The sequence below is a fragment of the Amphiura filiformis genome, chromosome 2 (assembly GCF_039555335.1).
Source record: "Amphiura filiformis chromosome 2, Afil_fr2py, whole genome shotgun sequence".
Classification (NCBI taxonomy): Eukaryota; Metazoa; Echinodermata; class Ophiuroidea; order Amphilepidida; family Amphiuridae; genus Amphiura; species Amphiura filiformis.
In genome coordinates, this window is record NC_092629.1 from 88,382,253 (window position 1) to 88,404,872 (window position 22,620).

Below are 22,620 nucleotides of genomic sequence, written 5' to 3' on the forward strand. Positions count from 1 at the left end.
CCGATATCAGTAGATGTGCACATTGAAAAACTACCTGATATCAGTAGTAGATGTGCACACTACCTGATATCAGTAGTAGATATGCACATTGATAAACTACCTGATATCAGTAGATGTGAACATTGATCAACTACCTGATAGTAGTAGATGTGCACATTGATAAACTACCTGATATCAGTAGATGTGAACATTGATAAACTACCTGATATCAGTAGTAGATGTGAACATTGATAAACTACATGACATCAGTAGATGTGAAAAATTGATAAACTACCTGATATCAGTAATAAATGTGAACATTGATAAACTACCTGATATCAGTAGTAGATGTGAACATTGATAAATACCTGATATCAGTAGATGTGCACATTGATAAACTACCTGATATCAGTAGATGTGAACATTGATAAACTACCTGATATCAGTAGATATGCACATTGATAAACTATCTGATGTCAGTAGTAGATGTAAACATTGATAAACTACCTGACATCAGTAGATGTGAAAAATTGATAAACTACCTGATAAACTATCTGATATCAGTAATAGATGTGAACATTGATAAACTACCTGATATCAGTAGTAATGTGAACATTGATAAACTACCTGATATCAGTAGAAGATTGCACATTGATAAACTACCTGATATCAGTAGCAGATGTGCACATTAATAAACTACCTGATATCAGTAGTAGATGTGAATATTGATTAACTACCTGATATCAGTAGTAGATGTGCACATTGAAAAACTACCTGATATCAGTGGTAGATATGAGTATTGATAAACAATCTGATATCAGCAGTATAGATACGAGCATTGTTAAACTACCTGATATCAGCAAAGATGTAAACTTTGATAAACTACCTGATATCAGTAGATGTGAACATTGATAAACTACCTGATGTTGCAGTAGATGTGAACATTGATAAACTACCTGACATGAACAGTAGATGTAAGTATTGATAAACTACCTGATAGCAGCAGTAGATGTGAGCATTAATAAACTACCTGATGTTGCAGTAGATGTGAGCATTGATAAACTACCCGATATCATCAACAGATATGATCATTGATAAAATACCTGTCAGTAGTAGATACAAGTATTGATACCTGATACCAGCAGTAGGTGTGAACATTGATCAACTACCGATATCAGCAGTAAATGTGAGCATTGGCAAACTACCTGATTTCAGTAGTAGATACGAGCATTGATAAACTACCCGATATCTGTAGTAGATACGAGCATTGATAAACTACATGATATCAGCAGTAGATATGAGCAGAGGAGCTTTGAGATACAACATTCAAATTAATGGGGCCTAGTATGAACAGCCCTTTAATACAGAGTCCACAACTTAGTTCCCCCATATACTTTTTAATATAAATAAAAAATATTTGACGGAATGCAAACATGTAAAAAGATATGGGTACTAGTAGCTTTATTTGGTTTACATAGGGATCAAATTATAGCATCGCACATCATTGCATTCAATCACAATAGTTCATTATGTAAAATTGTTAAAAAAAAGAGTCCAGTGGAGTCAAATCTCAAACAATACAGTTGACCAAGTCTATTGATCTAATTGTTAAAGAAAACCAGACTGCTATGGACTCGGTGCAACTTTTAAAATGGCCTCTTTACTTACACAATTAACCATTGCGACGGAACGCAACGATGTGTGACGCTATAAATTGGTTCACATGTAATAGGGCTATACATTCCTTTTTATATTTCAACATTTCGTAAAATATTTTTAGACTTATTTTAAAAAATATTAGGGGGAAACTTATAAGCTGTGGACCCTATATATACAATACAGCACAAACAGAAATACCTCATTCGATACAAGTTACTACTACTTTTATATCAAAGATATTGTTTTATTTTCCCTAAATGAGAAAAATTGATGATGTATGTACTCCACACTACTTAGTATACATAAATAAATTCATTTAATTTTCCAGAAATCTTTATTACCAATTAGCAAGTTGCATTGCACATACATGAAATTAAGGGAGGGGTCAGGACCGTAATGCATAAAATTTAATATTTTGAGGCAATATTTGTACTTTTAGCAAATTGTCAGCTATTTTTGTCAAAGTTCCCCCCTAAAAAAAGTCCTGGTTAAGCCACCGAGCTGAAACATATTAACAATTTCGAAATCTAGTTGGATTTTACACATTTTTGTCTAAATTTTTGACTCAATTTGTTTGGAATTTCAAAACCTTTCACCACTTTTCCACTGCATTCTGATAAAAAAAAACTGATGAAATTGGTTGGAATTACAAAATCTTCCACAAGTGGGGGTGATTTTCAAACGGAACAGCCTATTTCTAACACTGATAACTTCATTTTTCAAATTACTGATATCAGCCTAAGTAGATCAATCATGTGACAAATTATAGAAATTTGATAATTATGATTATTCCTATTAATTATTATCCAAAGTGAAAGCCACTGTCACCTGAAGTCTTCAAATCCAGGTGGCGCTTTAACTTTAAGAGGTTTTACATCACTAGCCACTGGTATCCTGACTTCCTTGCTAGAAGCCTGTTCATCTGATCTTACTGCATCACCCTTCTGAGAACGATCTTCACCAGAGTCTAATTTGGAAGACTTCTCATCCCTTTGATTTTCTTGACCATGTTTTTCTGACAAATTCTTATTGGTAGTCCTTTCATCTTTTTGATTTTCACTGCCATGATCACGATCATAACTTTGTCTATCCCTTCTTGCATCAGTTCTATTTCTCGGCTGATAGTTCCTGCGATTTCCCGACCTATGCTGCTCACCCTTTCTATCGATACCCTCTGAATTTAAACTTGATTTTTCCGGTTTGGATTTTTCATTTTCCGATACCACGCCTGATCTTTTCTCCTTATTATCATCATAATTTCTCCTTCTATCACTACGAGGTCCATCTCTACGACTACCCATCTCTTTTCTTGGATAATCATCATTCCTACGATCACTTCTCGGTCTGTAATCTCTCGAGTTATTACCACCACCGCCCCTTCTTGGCTCATTTTGTCCTCTTTTATCCTGCCTTGAGGTATTTCTCGGTCTTTCCCTTTGATCACGATGATCCCTCTTTTCCGGACGACTATCCTTTTCCAAAATTTCAGCCTTTTCGTGAGTTTTACTTGCACCTGTTTTTTCATCTTTGGACGTAGGAGAGCTTTCATCTCTATCAGCCGATTTTGTGATAGGTCTACTGTGATCGGACTCTCTCCTCCTCTCTGGATCACTTTTAGTATTTCCTTTCTCAATCCGTCTACCATCTGAAGCATTTGAGAACCTCTGCCTGTCATTCCTATCATAATACCTCTCCCTTCTATTGTCCCTTCCATACTGTCTACCACTCCCTCTGTCCTTTGTGCCAGATTTCTTTTCATCCTTAAAATTACTGTTACACGTTTTGCTCCCATCTTCGTCAGCTTTACCTTCCTTTGTGCCGTTTACCGCCACTTTCTCATCCTTGCCATCACCATCATGTCCTATCTGTTCCTCTGACATTGAAACCTTCTTTGAAGACATGTCTTCATTTTTAGCCTCATTGGAAGTCTTAGAAGACATGTCTCCATCTTTAGCCTCACTAGAAGTCTTAGTCTCTCTTGATCCATCCTCATCCCTGGACCTCCTTACTCTCCTTTCATCGTCTCTCCAATTACTCCTATCACTTCTATAATACTGCCTGTCCCCGTATCTCCCAGAGGAGGCTGGACGTGAACTCCCACATCCTCTACCTCCTCTTCTGTCCCCGTATGATTTATTATAAGAATTGCTTGTCCTTTTCTCTCCATCAGCGGCTCGTCTTTCAGAATTATTATACCTTGGCTGAGATCTTCTGTCTTTAGATTTATCAGGTTTTGTGTCTTCTTCTTTGATGGATTTTTGATCTGTTGCTGTTCTTCTTACTTTTTCGTCTGAGGTGGCTGAACTAATCACAGAGCTCATTGGTAATGTGGGTGTCTGTACAGGGCAAAAAAAAATATTTCAAAATTTAATAATTGAAGAAAATTGTGACTTTTGTTGTCCTGACCTTGCTATTACTGAATACTACACCTAAGGTGGTCCTACACCCCTTGATAAATTTGTGACTATTTTTATCAAAAAATAATAACACACTGGTAACAAAAGTAATGTATATTAAAGGGGCAAGGAATCCAGTTACTACACTGGAATTTCAGCGACTCAAGACAAGCGGTACGTTATTTATGATAAAAAAAGAGGTACCACTAGAATGTACCTAATTTCTTAACATATATAATGAACCACTTGTCTTGAATCACTACAATTTCAGTGAAGTAATTCAGTGCCGCAGACAAGGGGGGTTAAGGAGGTGCGTTACCCCCGGGCCCAAGATCCTTGGGGCCCGTAAAAAACAAACATTAATGGGTCCATAAAAGCAAAGCAAAGACACCTCCGGGGGCCTATAAAAAGGGGGCCTGTACGTTCATTTTACCCTGGGGTTGGGAACAGGGGTTGACATCCTAATCTTTTTGAAACTGGCTGCAAGATACATGTACAGCTATGTACATCGGGAAATACGCCACGGCCCCTGCCTATCTAAACTTGGTTAGCGGTACCATTTTAAACTCTTTTACAGTATACTGTCCATGTGACAAATCCAACCAATTAGCTACAAATCTGTAGCATGTCCTAGCCACCCATCTACCCATCATTTTTGTTGGAGAGTTTGCTCCTGGGACGGGCAATTAATCATAGACTGACCATGAATGCTAGTCCTTAAGGTTTACTAGTCTGAAAATAAGGGTTTGCTGGCAAGAAAAGAGGTAGTCTGAAAGTTAGGGTTAGGTTTAGGTTTAGAGGGTTAGGGTATTAGCAAATTTTCAGACTAGAACCCTTATGATTAGTTAGTTTAACTTTAATCTTTCTTTTTTGAGGGTTACACAACTTTAGTGAACACCACTGCTTTCCAAGCAGGCCCTCAGTCAATACAACACATAATATTATAATATAATACAGCATAATACAGAATTGACAGAATATAAAATATATAAAAACATGCAATGCCAGTTAGGGATTCATAAACTATAATTAACGACTAGCAGAAGTAGACAACTCTGAGCTACTTTTTTTATCAATAACACAAAATCGATACAAGTGACATTTTAGACACATTCCCCTTGATCGCTTCACAAATATTTAAATTTACTGAACAAAATAAACCTAATGGGCTATGCCATTTAAAATTCACACTCCCCATGTGGAAGATTTTGGAAATATCTTCCACAGGGAGAGTATGAATTTCAAATGGAATTAGCACATTAGGCAGGTCCATTTGAATTCCATACACCTTCCGAGAAAGATTCAACCTGCATCTTTCACAGAAGGAGGTCGAGTCTCCAATAGAGTTGCTCAATGTGCTCATTCCAATTGAAATTCATACTCCCTATGTGGCAGACATTTCCAAAATTTTCCACAGGGGGAGTGTTGATTTTAAATGCAATAGGCCAATAATCATGCTTGAACTCACCACTGATATATCAATAAGAAATCTATTGCTTTCAGCCTCTACGTCAATGATACCTCCTTTCTCTTTTTGTTTTTGATATAAGGCAGCCATTTTCTTTTGTAGTTTCACCATATCAAGGTCTGGTTTGTACTGTACATCAGGTGCTTTTCTTCTTGGAGTACTGCATAGCTGCTCTAAGTCATATGTAATTACTTCCCTGCACACAGCACAAACAACCTGAAAGAATGTTGAATACAGAATTTAGTTTAAATTTTTGTTATCTGCTCCAGTATATTATTGTCCTTTATAATAAAATCAGGATAGTATAGTGCTGCAGAATGGTGAATCATAGCATAAAATTGGCACAGATGTACAAATGTAGCTCTTGATATGCTTAACAAATCTAGGGGGAGGGCCAAAAATATTTTGTCCATTTCACTGTGATATTTGCCCAAAATGATTTTTCTGACTCGTCTCATGCTAAGTCTTATGAGTTATATAAACCATGCCAACATGTTCCCCTGGTCACAAGGATCCAGAAAAAGTATAGTTTGACCTATCTGTGATGTACGGTTCTCAAGTTATAAGCAAAAAGGTCAAAGGTCACCAGACTGAATACTACATCTCAGCCAAATTTCACATTTTTCACAATACTTTAACAATGGTTTCACCATTCTGCAGCACTAGTAGAATACATCTCAAGTAACATAAATTTATACTACAGGCCAAACATGACACATAACTATGCAGCATATCAGGCCACCATAATACTATATCACCAGACCAAGTTTGATATCCAAGTTTGGATAGATTAAGCCCAAATTTATTGGTTGAGCTATGAGTCTTAAAATATTGGACGAGACGTAGTCAAGTGACTCAAGTCGAATATTTAAAAACTCATAGCGAGACCAATAAATATTGTGCGTAAAGCATTTAATTTTATCATTATTATGTGTTGGATCCAATATTTTCACACTCGTGGATTCATCAATACATAATAATTAACTTTAACGGTCATTTCGTTGAAGCTGCAGAGTGGATTGATGAAAATGTACATAAAATATGCAAATAACATGATACAAACTATACAGCATATCAGGCCACCGTATACTATCACCATCCCAAGTTTGAAGTTGATCGATTATTGTGTTGGGGCTACAGAGTGGCTTAATGAATTTGTTTGAATTTACTTGAATGGGTGACTCCATTTGAAATTCACACCCCTTGTGTGGAAGATTAAGATCATATCTTCCGTTAGGGGTTCATAAATTTCAACTGGAATGCCCCAATATACAACAAACCATTACCTCTTGTTTATCATTTCCTTTTGCTTTGTCATTCTGATCTAGCTTCCCATCTTTCTCTTCTGGATTCTCTAGAGCATGTTGTATATATCTTCCCAAGCAATCACAGTGGAAATGATGATAACAGGCGGTCTTGGTGAAAGCTTCTCCTTCCTACAAACACCAAAAACAGATTATGAGATTAATGGAACAATAACACTCAAGGACGGCTGGTGTTGTTTTGGCACATATATAAAAAGACATCCTTTGTGAAGCTATGACATAAGGAGGTGTTGTACAATCAATGTGTGTTACCCACCATGACTTACAACTAAAGATCTGGAATAAAAACTCAACACGACATAGAGCCATGTAGATGTATGCTAAACATACCGTTATGAGATAGATTCAGGAACAGTGACGTACATAAGAAGCAAGACAGGGGTCAAAGACATCATGGAAAGGATTGGTGAAGTGAAATGGAGATGGGCAGGACATCAGTAGCAAGAAAAATTGACAATAGATGGACACTAGAGTCACCGAGTGGCAACCACAAACGGGAAAGCGGGAAAGGGAAGGCAAAGTCGAAGATGGCGACATGACTTAACAACAGATATAGAGGCGCGAAGCAAGGGATGCACAAGACAGACAGATATGGAAGATTCTTTAAGAGGGCTTCATATAATTAAAATATAACAGAGGATAAAACAGCCTAGGTGAGATGGCAGAGGATGTTTAAAGACATTCCCATAACCCAATGGGGTTTCTGACCTTAGTATGTCTGGCTTTTTTACACATGTGGCAAGTTGACCATACCTTGCATTGGGATTGTGTGCAAATATCTGGTGTTTTCATCCTATTATTTAACATTCAAACCATTGAGACTTATGAATAAAATTAATGCAGTGGGACAATATGAATGTTTCCTGTAAGAAAATCAAATATCAGTCATAATCTCAACTATTAGCTCGTTGGCTGCAGTTTTAAAATTACCATTTTGTGTGTGTGGCAATGGGGACTTTGCCTTTAAAATTAGGTTATATTGATCAAATTTCCCAATCATAGTGCATTGTAGGAATGCCTTTAAGCCTCCTCTGGTGAGGTGGGGTGAGGCAAGGTAACAATTTGGTAACAGAATACACAAAGGTTGCACAGAGCTACTCAGAAGAGTATCAGAAGACTTACTATTCAGCCAACCCATAGAATTGTCTTGAGTAGCGGGCCTTCTGAATAATGGCCTTTCTGAATAGCGACAGAGGAGGCTTAAAGGCATTCCTACAATGCACTATGATTGGGAAATTTGATCAATATAACCTAATTTTAAAGGCAAAGTCCCCATTGCCACACACACAAAATGGTCATTTTAAAACTGCAGCCAACGAGCTAATAGTTGAGACTTAGGACTGATATTTGATTTTCTTACAGGAAACATTCATATTGTCCCACTGCATTAATTTTATTCCTAAGTCTCGATGTTATGAATGTTAAATAATAGGATGAAAACACCAGATATTTGCACACAATTCCAATGCAAGGCATGATCAACTGTACCATATGTGTACAAAAGCCAGACATACAAGGTCAGAAACCCCATTGGGTTGTAGGAATGTCTTTAAACATCCTCTGGAATAGCGAGTTCTTTTGTTTTATTCTACCCTGTGTAATCACAGAATATATATAGTCTGTTCCTAACCCTAATTTGGGGGCCACTAGATTCTACAATGACACCTTCTATACAAAATGTTCACTGGACAAAATTTTATGACTGACAGGCTTTCTGACTGACAGGGTTTCTGACTAGCAGGCCCTCTGAGTTATAGGTCATTTTGAAACTAAAACTACCAATTAGGCAGAATTCTAATAAGCAGACCTTCTAACTGGTGGGTTTTCTGAAAAATGGGTCTTCTTAATTATAACTGACAGGTTCCCTGTTGCATTCTTATTCCTGGTGTGCTTGTCATCATACAATATCTTACATACCAGGAAAGAAGTACTTAATTCCAACAAGTTTGTGCACCATTACCTATGGACCGTTGATGTCTGGATTTTTAAAAAATCAATAAATTGGTCACTCAATATCGATAAAAATCGATAAATCAATTTCCTTCCAATTTTACTCATATCTTCTACATAAATTTGTGTTGACATAACCCATACATATGTAACAGGATGCATCATGCCATTTGGACTCACAAATGCACCAGCCACCATCCAGGGACTTATGGAGCGTTTGCCATTTGGATTCACAGATGCCCCAGCCACCTTCCAGCGACTTATGGAGCTCAATTTCAGTCCTTTTTTCCAGGTTTTTTTTGTGTCAGTTCCTGCAGAACTGACACCTTTAGTACAGGTTTGACGATCACGTGACAATTCGAATCATCATATCGAAATATCACGTGGGTAAAAATATCAATATCGATATCAATACTATTCGTCAATTCAGCCCCAAACCAATTCGCCCACATGCTAATTCGAACCCTGTATATTGATGTACAAAAAAAGTTGGCCAAATTTAACAATTTCGTGATTTTCTCCATAACTGTTGTTTTTACACCAAATCTGTATATTTAGATGCCTTGATGTCTTGCATTCGGTCACAAACCAATTCGTTGTACTTTGTTCACTTAACCCTCTATCTTTTAAACCAAATATCCTAAAGAGTCGTGTGATATGTCGAACTTTTCCTCAGGTCATAAAGAACAAAAAAGTCAGCGTCACAGATCTGTACGTGAGCGGGTACGTAGTCAAGCAGTTATTGTGGCCCACACAACACGGGCTTCCGGTGAGCTGCCGGTCCTAGGAAATGGAATATTACTGATAAATATATAAAGATGGCAAAATCAGTAAACCAGTTTAAGTTACAAATAAAGAAAAGTCTAATAAAAATTACATCTAATATTTAGGCATTATTTAATGACCCATCTCCACCCCAACTATCAATTTCTTCTGTGAACTGTGGAATGTCTATATGAAATGTTATAAATATTTATATTGCTTCTTTCTTTGCATGTTCTTCTCCTCTTTCTTTTATTTGTTAGCTTTGTGTAATTGTATGTTGTAACTTAAGGCAGTGTAAGGGGTGCTCGCTTCAGGCCTTTTGAGCATCTCCTCATTCAAATGTTGTGTCTTTTATATATATTTTGTATGTCGATTTGTATGAAAATAAAATGATGATGTATGATGATGATGATGTACATCATTTCCTACAGAGTCGTGTGATATGTCAAACTTTTCCCTTAGTCATAAGGAACAAAAAAAAAAAGTCAGTGGTCGCATATCTGTAGGATCATTGGTTAATAAGATATAGTCACTTTTTAAATTTTTAACCAAATATCTTAGAGAGTCGTGCCATATGTCAAAAAGGAACAGAAAAGTCAGTGGTCGCATATCTGTAGGATCATCGGTTAATGAGATATAGTCACTTTTTTGTATCGCTTGTGCACTTAACCCCTTGTTTTTTACTTCTGGATATCGTTTGAGTCAAATGATTTTTCATTTTTTTAAAGCTTATGATATATTTTCTAAACACGAAATAAAACAAAATTGACCGCCAGCCGACTTTACAGCTGTTTCGGATGGACGGTCACATATATCCATTAACATATTAAATCGTTTATCCCTTTTGGTCAATTTCGAATTGGTTTGTGGCTGACTTAGCTTGGGGCCAATGCATGAATTGGCATATGGCCAAGTCAACTGTGGACTAATTGGTTTGGGCGAATCGACCTGCTTCCATGCTGATACCCGAAATGCCGAAAAATTACGTGCTTTTACAAGGCAAAAAGCAACTTTTCTAGGCATTGTTGACATGGTGCCCCGCTAAAGAAAGTTTCCTACTATAAAGACCTAACTTTTGAGATGGTTTGTACGGTTTGAAGGTGCAAAATTACTATAAGCTTATAATAAGGCGCCGTTACCGCCGGGTCACCATCAACGACTTTGACAGATGACGTCATCAGACGCAATCTCTGTCTTGATAATATCGACATGGAGCACGTAGTGTGATGGACTGGAAACTTCACGCATCGATCTGAGGACAGCTTTCAAACATAAGTCTTGATAGTAATACGCTGTTTTTATAGCCTATATCTGGTGGCAGCAGCATTTTTCTACAGTCACATGATAATGGCACCGGCGGATAATACACGGGGGAAGCCGACCAGCCGACAGTGTCCACATTTTTTTTTTTTTTTCCTTTTTCAGCTTTTTGTATTTTATCTGTACTTGGAGCTGGTGGGGGAGAGAAAGCATAAAATACATTCAGGAAAAAATACAACTCGAACCAAAGATCAAGGCTCCATTTCAAATTTAACCCTAAAAATCACTCATTTTTGAAACCGACGTTGTTCAAATTTATGCCAACACTTCACCTCTGAAATAAAATATTGGGATTTTTTCTCAGATTCCTTCATGTAGACACTTGCCAGAAGCAAATGAGCTGAAAACGGGCGAATTTTGACAATTATCTTGAAAATAAAGCCGCAACAAGCTCAAATAAGCGGTGGACTATTTTAACCGAATTTCACTGGTAGGCCTACATAAATCGTGGAGTGATTTGGTGGTGCGCCCTCTGAAAAGATTTGAAGAATAGAAGGCTGACGTTGCGCCAAAACATGTGGGCCTATTTAATGATATATGAACTGCCACTCATGTTCTTGTCAGCGCTACAGTGCAAAACTTCTCTTTAACATTACATTCAAATAATAATTACATTGTAAATTGGAACTGACACCAATTTTTTTCAGGAATACTTGTTTCTATTAGCAACTAGGATACATTGATTTTCTTCTGAAAGTAATATCGGCAATGTTGATATTATTGGATAGTTGACTTATTGATTATTATCGATGTATCGATTAAGAGTGTATGAAATCTCTTTTTCTCTGCATTACCTTAAAGTCTTCTAGGCATATCACACACTGTCCATGTGGAGTATTGTTATGAGTTAAGGCTTCCTTTGCAACCTAAAAAGACATAAATGATCTATTTATAAAAACTGACAATTCATCATCCGCTGCTTCATACTGTAATAAACACATCAAAAGAAATAAGTCCCCCTCTCAAAATTACGTCATATCATCGTGGAATAAAACTTTGTACCAATAAAACTAACTGAGAAATAATTATATGACTCTTTGCTATGTGTTGTGTGAAAATGAAAGATGTCAATGACTTCATGGACAAAACCTGCCCATTCCAGAAGTCACAAAGTAGGCCTATGCTTGTTAACTACAAGGCGTATTGGGCCAAGGAATGGGACTGGCCATCTTAGAACTCACTGTACTGAGCCCTGCATCAAGATGGGGATTTGCATGGCTGAATGATCAAGAATGTTCACTTGGTGAGGATTTTAAACTGCACTCAACCACAGTCCACATGGGTTTTGCATTAGTGACAAGCCATGAATCAACTTTTGTGACAAGCATAGGCCTACTTTGTGACTTTAGAAAAGGGCAGTTTTGTCTTCAATATGGGCTCATTCAGCCCTGAAGTCATGGACATCTTTCATTTTCACACAACATTTAGTAAATAGTCAAATAATTATTTAACCTTAAAAGAAGCTTAATCCCATGAGAACTACCTCAGACTGCCTATTGGTCAAAAAAGAAGTTGTCATTATCAATTGGACCAATCAGCAACATTGTTAGAATAATTTCACCATGCAAAAAAAATAGGGCAAATTATTTGCAAAGCTCCATTCTGATTGGTGTTTAAAGTAAAGATATTTTGTAATTGACCAATCAGAGGCAATGTTAGATCAGCAGGTTGTACTCATGTCTACTTACCTCAATTAATTCATAAAGCATAGCAGATCCTTTCTGTTCTGAGGCAAGCTCTTGTAATTGACTCTTAATGCTGAAAACAATCAAAGATAAAATAATAAATTCATACCGACCAAAAAGCATGGTTGCCACATAAATGAGCTATTTTTCTCTTCCAATTTTGGTATATGGATGTGTAAGTTTTTAAACTTTTCCTGAAAAAATAGCCCAATTTTGGCTAACTGTAGCAATTTGCATTAAATTTGGCTAAAAAAATTGACTTTTTCAAAAGTTCTTGAAAATTTTGTATATGGATGGGACCACTTTCAAATTCTCAGCAGCACAATTAGCATCCCCATCCCAGGATTTTGTTACCCAGTAAGGCAGGTGACCGGTTGCGATTTAGGCTAGCTACATCTGATAGATAGATATACATGTATGTGACCATCCAGCACAACTGAGCCCTGAAGTCACCAATCATCATTTATGAGATATTCAACCAAAATATTCTGCTTGAAATTAGTTTTAAAATGATGTATATCATGTCTATAGTACTTGACATTTAAGAAGTGAAAAATCAATAAAACAGTCAATAAATCCTTTGTTTCCTATTGTTTATTGTTAAGTTCAATGGAGCATATCTCAATAGTGGCACTGGCGACATCCGGGCTCAGTTGTGGTGGATGGTCACATATTGGCAATTTTTTGTGATGCCACAAAACAACATTACGCTCCTTGTGATTGCTCATTATGATCAGAGGCAGCACCAGGATTTTTTCTCCGGGGTGGGGTGGCAATGAGGGGCCAAAGAAAAATTGCAGGGATTGCAAATGCCCCCTTGACATGCCCCCCCTCCCTTGGTGCTGTCACTGAGTATAAGCAATAGACCTGGAGCAGCTGTTTAGTAATTGTCGAGAGTCTCAATCTGTTCTCATTATAGTAGTACATTCTTAACAGACATAGTCCGACGAGTAGAACATTTTTTTTCCTCATTTACCAGACTGTGTTCAGCTCAGACTTTGATCACTATCTCATATGGCACAAGAAAGATAAATTGCGAAAGTCCAGTTATCGCGTTAGTGGACTTTCGTGGTAAATCTTTCTTGATGATCAGAGTCCGCATGAGTAAAGTTGGTAACTAAGAAAAAACAGGTCCTATTCATCAGAATAAACAGACACAGAATACGACCTCTCAAGGTAGTCCTATTCATCAGAATAAACAGACACAGAATACGACCTCTCAAGGTAGTCCTATTCATCAGAATGAACAGACACAGAATACGACCTCTCAAGGTAGTCCTATTCATCAGAATAAACAGACACAGAATACGACCTCTCAAGGTAGTCCTATTCATCAGAATAAACAGACACAGAATACGACCTCTCAAGGTAGTCCTATTCATCAGAATAAACAGACACAGAATACGACCTCTCAAGGTAGTTCATTTTTTTGGTTCAAAATCATAAACTATGCCAGGTACTTACTTTGTCAACTGTTCATCTGATATGCCTCTTGGGTTTTTAATAGCTATGTCAGGTAGCTCATCTGGGTACTGAAAAAGAACATGGGTTGAAAGATATTTATATACTAATAGGTAAAGGGGATGAACCTGGGTTCACAAGTAGGAGTGCCCATCTCTCTTTCAAAGCGATTGGGCCAGACTCCTCCGTGAAATGTTGCTGCAGGGGGATTGTTACACCTCCACAGCAAGTCTGTTACATGCCCAGCATTGAATAACGTCAGTACAGCTTTGTACACCTGGGTGGGGAGAAGCAATATGTGTGAAAAGCATTGCGTTAGAAGTGGTCAACACCTTGGCACTACAGGGATTTGAACCACTACCTTATTATGAATCAAAGTCTTAGACCGCTGCGCCACAGTGCCTCACTAGTATACTGCGCCAATAAAGTATCCTTACACTTGGAAAAATAATCACAATTTCCAAACTGAACAATATTGGAGTAATTTTGTTTCTTTAATAGATGCACTATATAATCCTGCACATTATGACACCACATTGAATCCAATGTGACTTCAAGAAGTAAAGTTACAAGCATTTGATTAGACGAAGGTCCAGTTTTAAAAGTGACAATCTGGCCTATTCAAAACTCCACAGACCACAAATCTGGTTTGAGAGTGGTGAATGGCTCATCTATGCGTTTGGCTTTAATTTAAAACAAAAGAAAACTGAAACAAAAGAACTGACAAATAAAATGAAAGTTATGAAAAGTACAGAGAAATAAAAACTGAAATAAAAAATGCTTTAAATAACACTTCATTGAAGAAACTGTGTTGTCTCTTTGTTGCGCTTGTTGGAATCTTTTTGCGCCTTGTATAGGCCAGTTTGTCACTTTTAAAACTGGACCTTCGTCTAATCAAATGCAATTGTAACTTTGCTTCTTGAAGTCACATTGGATTCAATGTGGTGTCATAATGTGCAGGATTAGATAGAGCGTCTATTAAAAAAACAAATTTATCCCAATATTGTTCAGTTTGGAACTTGTGATTATTTTTTCCAAGTGTATGGATACTTTATTGGTGCAGTATAGAATATCCCAAAACAATTACCTGTGTACTGAGGGTTAAGATGAGTGTAAGGCACACATACTGCAAGTCTGCATTGTCAGCTGTTGATGGATGAAGGGTCACACTTAGTATCATTGGTTGACCACTGAAAGAAAAATGAAAATATGGTATTATTGAGAATTCGCCCTATGACAACCCTTCTGCAAATCTAATTCAAGGTGTGAATTTTGTTCATTTTGAACAATTGCAAGTAAAAACGAGGTGATTTACTCACATTTTTAGTGACGTTTCACCACTACACTAGTGGCTTCATCAGACTGGCAACTCATCACATCTGACTGCTTGCTTTTATAGGCAACAGGATGCACCGTGGAGGGCGTGATGAGTTGGTCAAAGATGTTGTTGAGCGCGTAGGCCCCCTCAAAAACGTCACTAAAAACGTGAGTAAATCACCTCGTTTTTACTTGGAATTATTCAAAATGAACAAAATTCACAGTTGATATCAACATTCCTAATGAACTTGTTACTTGATATGCATTTGTCTTTTCATGAATATTGAATGTGTATCAGAGCTTGAATTTCAGGGAGGCCAACAAGGCCATAGCCTGCCCTTTTCAGTTTTAGCCGGAGTGCCCCAGATCTTGATCAACTTCAAGGTATTCCTTATCACTCGATGGCCTTGGTGCCCTTCTTTCTTGGCCCAGTGAAAATGGGTGCCCCACAAAATTAATAAAATTCGAGGCCAGATGTGTTACGGCCTTGGACTCATAATCCGAGAGCTTGCTCGACGTGCGTGGGTTCAATTCCCCGTCCCACCACTGTGTTGCGCCCTAGGGCAAGGCGCTTTGCCTCGCTTGCCTCACCCCACCCAGGTGCAATGGGAAGCTGTTAGGGTAGTCACAGTCGTTGTACTGATGGACCCTGCGCCACTTGTAGGCTGCAAACATGGTTCCGACATATTCTAATGATGGCAGAATAAATGTAAAGCGCTTTGAGGCTGTTTACGGCATAAAGCGCTATATAAATATCTACATTTATTTTTTTTTTAATCAAAACTTACCTTTCATCATGTTGTACTTCCAACTCATTGACATATATTGCTTGCAGAAGTCCTAGTTCTTGCTCTATGGCACTGAAGGTGTAAGCAAAGTGAGACAATATGTGAGTGGACACTACGAATGAGCCGTAATCTCAGCAAATTGTATTCTGAGATACAGTGCAAAATGTGCGTGCAGGTCGTATTCAGGTGTCTCAATTAGGCGCGACATGTTTCTCATTTGATAGCGATTAAACCAATCAAAATCCTATTGCTGAAGCGGATAATTATCTAATCATTAAATAGCTCTAGTCTTTGTTTGCATTGGCTAAATCCTGTTCAAGTGCTGGGTTACAATTGCATTGTATTTTGTCTAGGTATGTATAACCAACAATAACAATGAGAGGACATTCCTGAACCTCGTTGACTTGGGGATGATTTGAAATGACCGCCAATTATGACTTTATTACCAGCAATGTGGAAAAAGAGACACACGTACACGTAGAACCGAAAAAAGTTACCATTTTGTTGAAGGAGCAGAGTTCAACAAACCATAACCCCGCTTCTGGATATCGTTTGAACTTTGAAGTCAAATGATATACTATTTTAAAGCTTATGATATATTTTTTCTAAACATGAAATAAAACAAAATTGACCGGAGCCGACTTTACGGCCGATTCGTAGTGTCCAGTCACATACATGTATATATAACTTTGTTGCTTTTAAACCTGAAAATTTTTCTAAAATTCTTTGCCCCCCCCTTTACACATGCGAGATTTTGGGGAACCCGAATTTAAAACCTTTAATTGTCTTATCATAATGCGAGTGCAGCGAGCAGGAAATTTTGCATATTTGAATGTGTTCCTAGCGTTTTCCTACACCTTTTTACGGTGTAATAAAGAAATGGTGCCCAAAATATCTGTGCCAAAAATCACTTGCCCTCCCCTTTTGACCTGCCAAAAATCGCTTTGCAAGACCCCCCCTTTCGACCTGCCTAAAAATGCTTGCCCCCCCCCCCTTTTGGCCTGCCAAAAAATCTTTGCCCTCCCCTATAATTCACCCGACCGGGGGTACACATAATTATTGCACCACCGCTTAGGCCTATATAGCTAGGAATAAATACCAGAAATACTTTAACCTTCAACATGCTATGATGAATAAAATTATCATCAAGTGGCAATCTTTTTAAATCATATAAGCTCTTGCAGGGGTGTAGCAAGAGCATCAGGGGCCTATGGACAAGGATCTGTACGGGCCCTTTTAACCAGGGGATTCATGGGGGCCCTGGAGACCCAACTCACATGCCGTGGAAGGCACATGCACTCAAGTCAGCGGCCAAGTTTGGGTTTACATATAATATAGAGGGGGACTAACATATTTTGTTCGGATGTTACTAGGTACATTTGTGCGCAAAACACGCAAAAAACCTCAATTTCAGACTATTTTAACGAATACTGGACACTGGACCCTCAGTACATCTGGTTGTGCTAGTTCCAGTATAAAACTGTAACCATCATAGACTCAGGTCCGTAGATATAGGGTTGTAAAATTCCCGGAAATTTTCGGAGAGGAAAGTTTTCCCCAGAAATTTTGGGAATAAACGGGAATTTTCAGGAATTTTGGGAATTTTGGGAATTTTCAGGAATTTTCGGGAATTTTCATTCAAATCTAAAAATCAAAGTTTAAACAGGGGAATCACTGTGTAGATTAGGGTATTGGAGTAATTTATAAGAGCATACAATCATAATAAAGAACTTCAAGAATGATCAATAACCATTTTTATCAAAGAAAACAACAAGCATGACTACGTTATGTTTTTGTTCTGTAAAACATCTTACACTAGCTAGTACAATGAGTTTTGAAACAATAATCACAAACTCTGATTATCTTAAATCTTATTACGGTACATGAAGACTTCTATTATTTTAGTAATAGAACACTTTAGCACTATCAACATTTTTGTTACCAGCTTAAAGTGATCTTGAATATTAAATTTAAACTCTCATTCAGTGCTACATGTGGCTCTTAAGATGTGCACTATAAAGATCTTGCATGAGTTCATGCATGGGAGTTAACGTCGTCTGTTCAGTACCAAAATACACATGTACCATGATGTAGGCCTATAGGCACATTTTTTTTGCGTTTGGTTGGACTTTTGAAAATTAAAATACAAATGATCACCAATTATTTTTCATAATCACCAATTATGCCAAAACATAAATTTTACAGCATTCATATTCAACAGGGTTGGCGCGATTCAAATCTTAAATCACAATTTAAATCAAATGATTTTTAAATCAAGTATTTCATATTTTACCATTTTTGATAAATGTAAGCTAATTTCTTTCTGACTGTTTTACTTCATTCCTAATGCTTCTTCAACTTTTGGATGCAATTAAATACCTCTACGATGTCAGCATATCTACATGTATTGCTAAAAATTCATCTTCAAGGTGCAGAATTCAACAGGTTTTTCCCCATGATTTTACCAATTTTTTTCTTTGAAATTTTCAAAAGTTAAAACATGTTTTGATTTTTTGTAAATACCTGATAGGATTGTACAATATGTCTATCATTCCACTGAACTCTCTAGGCTTTATCATGGGGTATAGCAGTTCTTGAAATTAAAAAAGATATAAAAAAATCGATTTAAATAAAATAAAACCCATTTAAATCAAATAAATTGATTTTTTTTTTAAATCAAAAAAAATACAAAAAAATCGGCAACCCTGATTATTCAAGATTTAAGAAGTATAGTATCACTTGTGCTGTTAAAGTATTTAACGAATGATTTCTGAAAATGATAAGAAAATTTTCCATTTTCATAGCAATTTGAACCTCGATTGAGGAAGTCAATTATATGACATGGCAAGTTACGGTACATGTACATCGTCAATCAAAATGACTCCCATATTCTAAAGGCAAAATAAAGAGGAATGTTTAAAGTCTCAGTGACTCAAAGCTATTGAAAAATCCCAACTGCATACATTTTTGGTTAAGAAATAGCAATTAGCTATTTATAAAACTAATTGGGAATTCCCAAAATATGCAACATTTTATGATGAAAATATACAAGATGCTGGACTTGGAAAATCCCACATGAAAAAATCTTTGTCATTTATTTAATACTGAAAATCTGTGGTAAAAGAACATACAAGGGGGTATCCAAAAGTTTTTGACATCACCCAGAAGCGAAGGAGCTATATCGATGAAATTTTGTCAGTGTAATTACTGGTCCTTCTCTACATGGTCCAAAAATGGTCTCATAAGTATGTTTACTTTTTTTACAGGTGGCGCGAGATGGGCAGTACATGTAGGCGCATAACCTGTAAAATGGTGAAAATTGAGGCACGCAGCATGATTAAGTTCCTGCATTTGAAGGGTTAGGCCTACAATGCTCAGAAAATCTATGATGAAATTAAAGCTATCCGCTACGGTGATGATTGCTCATCATATGGCACTGTTGCTTTTTGTAAAAGGAATTTCCAAACTGGCCACATGTCCCTCACAGATGAGCCAAGAAGTGGATGTTGACAATTGAAAGAACATTTTAAGACCGATATTCAACTTCTAGTACGGTAACCAAAATTAATTAGTGGTAGGCCTTATTTGTCCAAAATTTCGCGAGCTCCACACGCAATTCTTTAAAGAATTAAAGCCATATGGCCGTGTGTCTTGAAGTGGGGTTCCTTTGCGTTTCGTTAGTAAATTTCTAGGTTCGCGCATCATTTTGCATTGAAACATTCATAACTTCCAAATTATAGATCCTATCATAGCAAAAGTAAACATTTTCTGAATGGAAAAAGTCCAATCTTTCCAAAAATGGCATCTAAATTACAGTAGGGGTAAGTCTAAATCAGGTAAAAATCCAAATATGTATGAAAAAGTTGTCAAAAAGTAGCACCTCCTCAAAATGATGTAACATCCAAACCATAGCACCTATCAAAAAAACAACCTTATTGGTGCAAAGTAGAGGCAATAACCCACCCACAAATGTATACTTTGATAGAGTTACCCCTACTTGATGTACTTTTTTGATACACGGAATGACACGTTACAAAATTTTCCATCAAAATTTGAGGAAAATACAAAAATAATACTTGAACTGCTACAAGGGCCTCTTTATACTAAAATCTTAGTGTATTCTTAAAAACATTAATACATTTGCAAAGTGCAAGCAACAACCATCCTAAAAATGTTTACTTTGATAAGGTTACGCCTAAATAGGGTACTTTCTGTGGTGTGATGTCACTTACGGTACACCAAAACATGCCGACATAAGATGTACATTTTGTTCAGTTTTAAAAAATTAAAAGAACCAATCTCTTGTGTTGACTTCAAAATGTAAAATGTACAGGTAATAACTACAAGTTTAACTTACTTTCAGATTCTTCCCTGCAATAGCAGTCTTGCTTGCCAGTATTCAGTTTTTTAACAGAGCAAATTATGTCTTCATGATCAGCTGAGTTTAGGACATACAAATCGGGTTTCTTGATACTTTTGTTGAGATCAAGTCCAACATAAATTATATTATAATTAATTAATTCATTCATTAATTAATTAATTAATTGATTAATATTAATTAATTAATTAATTAATTAATATATCACAAAACAAATAGATCTTAATAGTATAAAAGTAGAGATTTAAAGACTTCATTCACTGCTGTAATGTAGAAAATCATGATTAACTGATGAGTGCTCGTTTCTCCCATAGACTTTACATGGTGCCGTATTTTGCACCACCCAGCGTCTTCCGTTTACTTAATTGATTAATTAATTCTTAATTATTTAATTAATATTAATTAATATATCACAAAACAAATAGATCTTAATAGTATAAAAGTAGAGATTTAAAGACTTCATTCACTGTTGTAATGCAGAAAACCATGATTAACTGATGAGTGCTCGTTTCTCCCGTAGACTTTACATGGTGCCGTATCCCAATTTTGCACCACCCAGCGTCTTCGTTTACTTAATTAATTAAATCTTTTTTATTTCAAATCTCAGAACATCAAATTTGGTATCAAATTAAAGAGTACATTCTAGGGCGTTAGGCAGTATCTTATTTAAAGACTTTATTCATTGTTGTAATATTGAAAAACCTTGATGAGCCGAGTGCTCATTTCTCCCATAGACTTAACATGGTCCCGTATGCCAATTCCGTATCCCAATTGCACCACCCTGCGTCTTCGTACTTAATTACTTACAACTTTTTAATTAAAAACCTCAGAATATTAAGTTTGGTATCAAATTAAGGAGTACACTATAGGCTTTAAAATGAATGCAAATTTGATGGCATTGGATATGATTAAAGGTGCTTACTTATTACAAATAGGTCATTTTTTACTAAAATATGAAACAACACCACCCTATTGAGAACACCACTTCACGACACACGGCCATATTATAACATTTTCAAACAAAATAGATCAGCATTTATTTGCCATAAAATGTTAGCTTTTACTGTCAGATATATCCCTTTATTTTTGAGCCGAACAACTACGGCAAAGCAAAGAAAATTGGAATTTACTACCAGCGCACATGTCGCCAATTGATACGCACTACTCCTTCGGTCATGTTGTGGTACGACCCTTTGTTGTGTATATCACCGTCCCATACGCCGTGTACATACCGTACTGTGTGTAAGTGTGTTATGAACATCGTGTATGCGTTCGATTAAATAATTCCATCGTAATAATAAAGCGCCAAATCCGTGTTTTATTCAAAATCTCGGATTTTGACAAAACTACAGCACATAGAGTCTTGATTTTTTGCAGGGTATATTGGTTTAATAAAGTACAATTTAATCGTGTAAAAAAAGGAATTTTAAAAATTCAGTGAGGGTGTCTTCCTCAGCAAATGTTATATTAATATGGCTTTTTACTGAAATTCTCGGGGGGGTAGGGGTGCCAATTTTGTTTCTTGCCCCGGGCGCTACCGACCCTAGTTACGCCACTGGTTCAGACCCAGAACACGATCATATCAGAAATTAATATTTTGTTCTGGTCTGATTATTCGGACTACTGTAACTGGTTGTGCAACTTCCGATTCCGTGACGTGACGTGGAATATTAAATAAATAAGCTTAACTTAAAATGATAACACGAAACGAATATTCACTTGTATGATCTAGACTTGAAACTATCACTATTACTTCAAACGCTTAAGAAAATCCGTAAAATTTCATGAAATTTACCTTTCTTCTGGTTCGATTTCTTCCACGTAAGATGCCATTTTCGTGAAAAAAGACACTTTGTTACTGACAGCTTGTAGCCACCTAATCACAGCATAGTTACTCTTTAGAAAGGAGTGAAATATCCAAGTTGCTATAATTTTAATTAATTAATCCATGATATTTTACCTTTCAAATGATAATCAAGGAATCAAATACATATTTCCAATGCAAATTTTGTAAAATAACAATTATTATACAAAGGTTTCAAATATTTTATTTTCTAGGAAATTTTCCTTTTGCTAGATCAAAGTTTTTCCTCCCATTCAATCACGCATGCGTAGACCAGGGTTGCCAA

General features: G+C 36.6%; 1 protein-coding gene across 1 annotated transcript; it reads right to left on the reverse strand.

The window, feature by feature from the left end:
* Positions 1–1,807: 1,807 nt before the first annotated feature.
* On the reverse strand, positions 1,808–22,391 carry LOC140146789 (uncharacterized). Its single transcript, XM_072168674.1, has 9 exons — positions 22,287–22,391; positions 16,114–16,185; positions 15,096–15,198; positions 14,012–14,079; positions 12,551–12,620; positions 11,657–11,728; positions 6,789–6,938; positions 5,503–5,718; positions 1,808–3,974 (listed from the first exon to the last, which is right to left on the reverse strand). The coding sequence occupies exons 1-9, from the start codon at positions 22,322–22,324 to the stop codon at positions 2,463–2,465; spliced, it is 2,301 nt and encodes a 766-aa protein (XP_072024775.1). The 5' UTR covers positions 22,325–22,391; the 3' UTR covers positions 1,808–2,462.
* Positions 22,392–22,620: the final 229 nt, after the last annotated feature.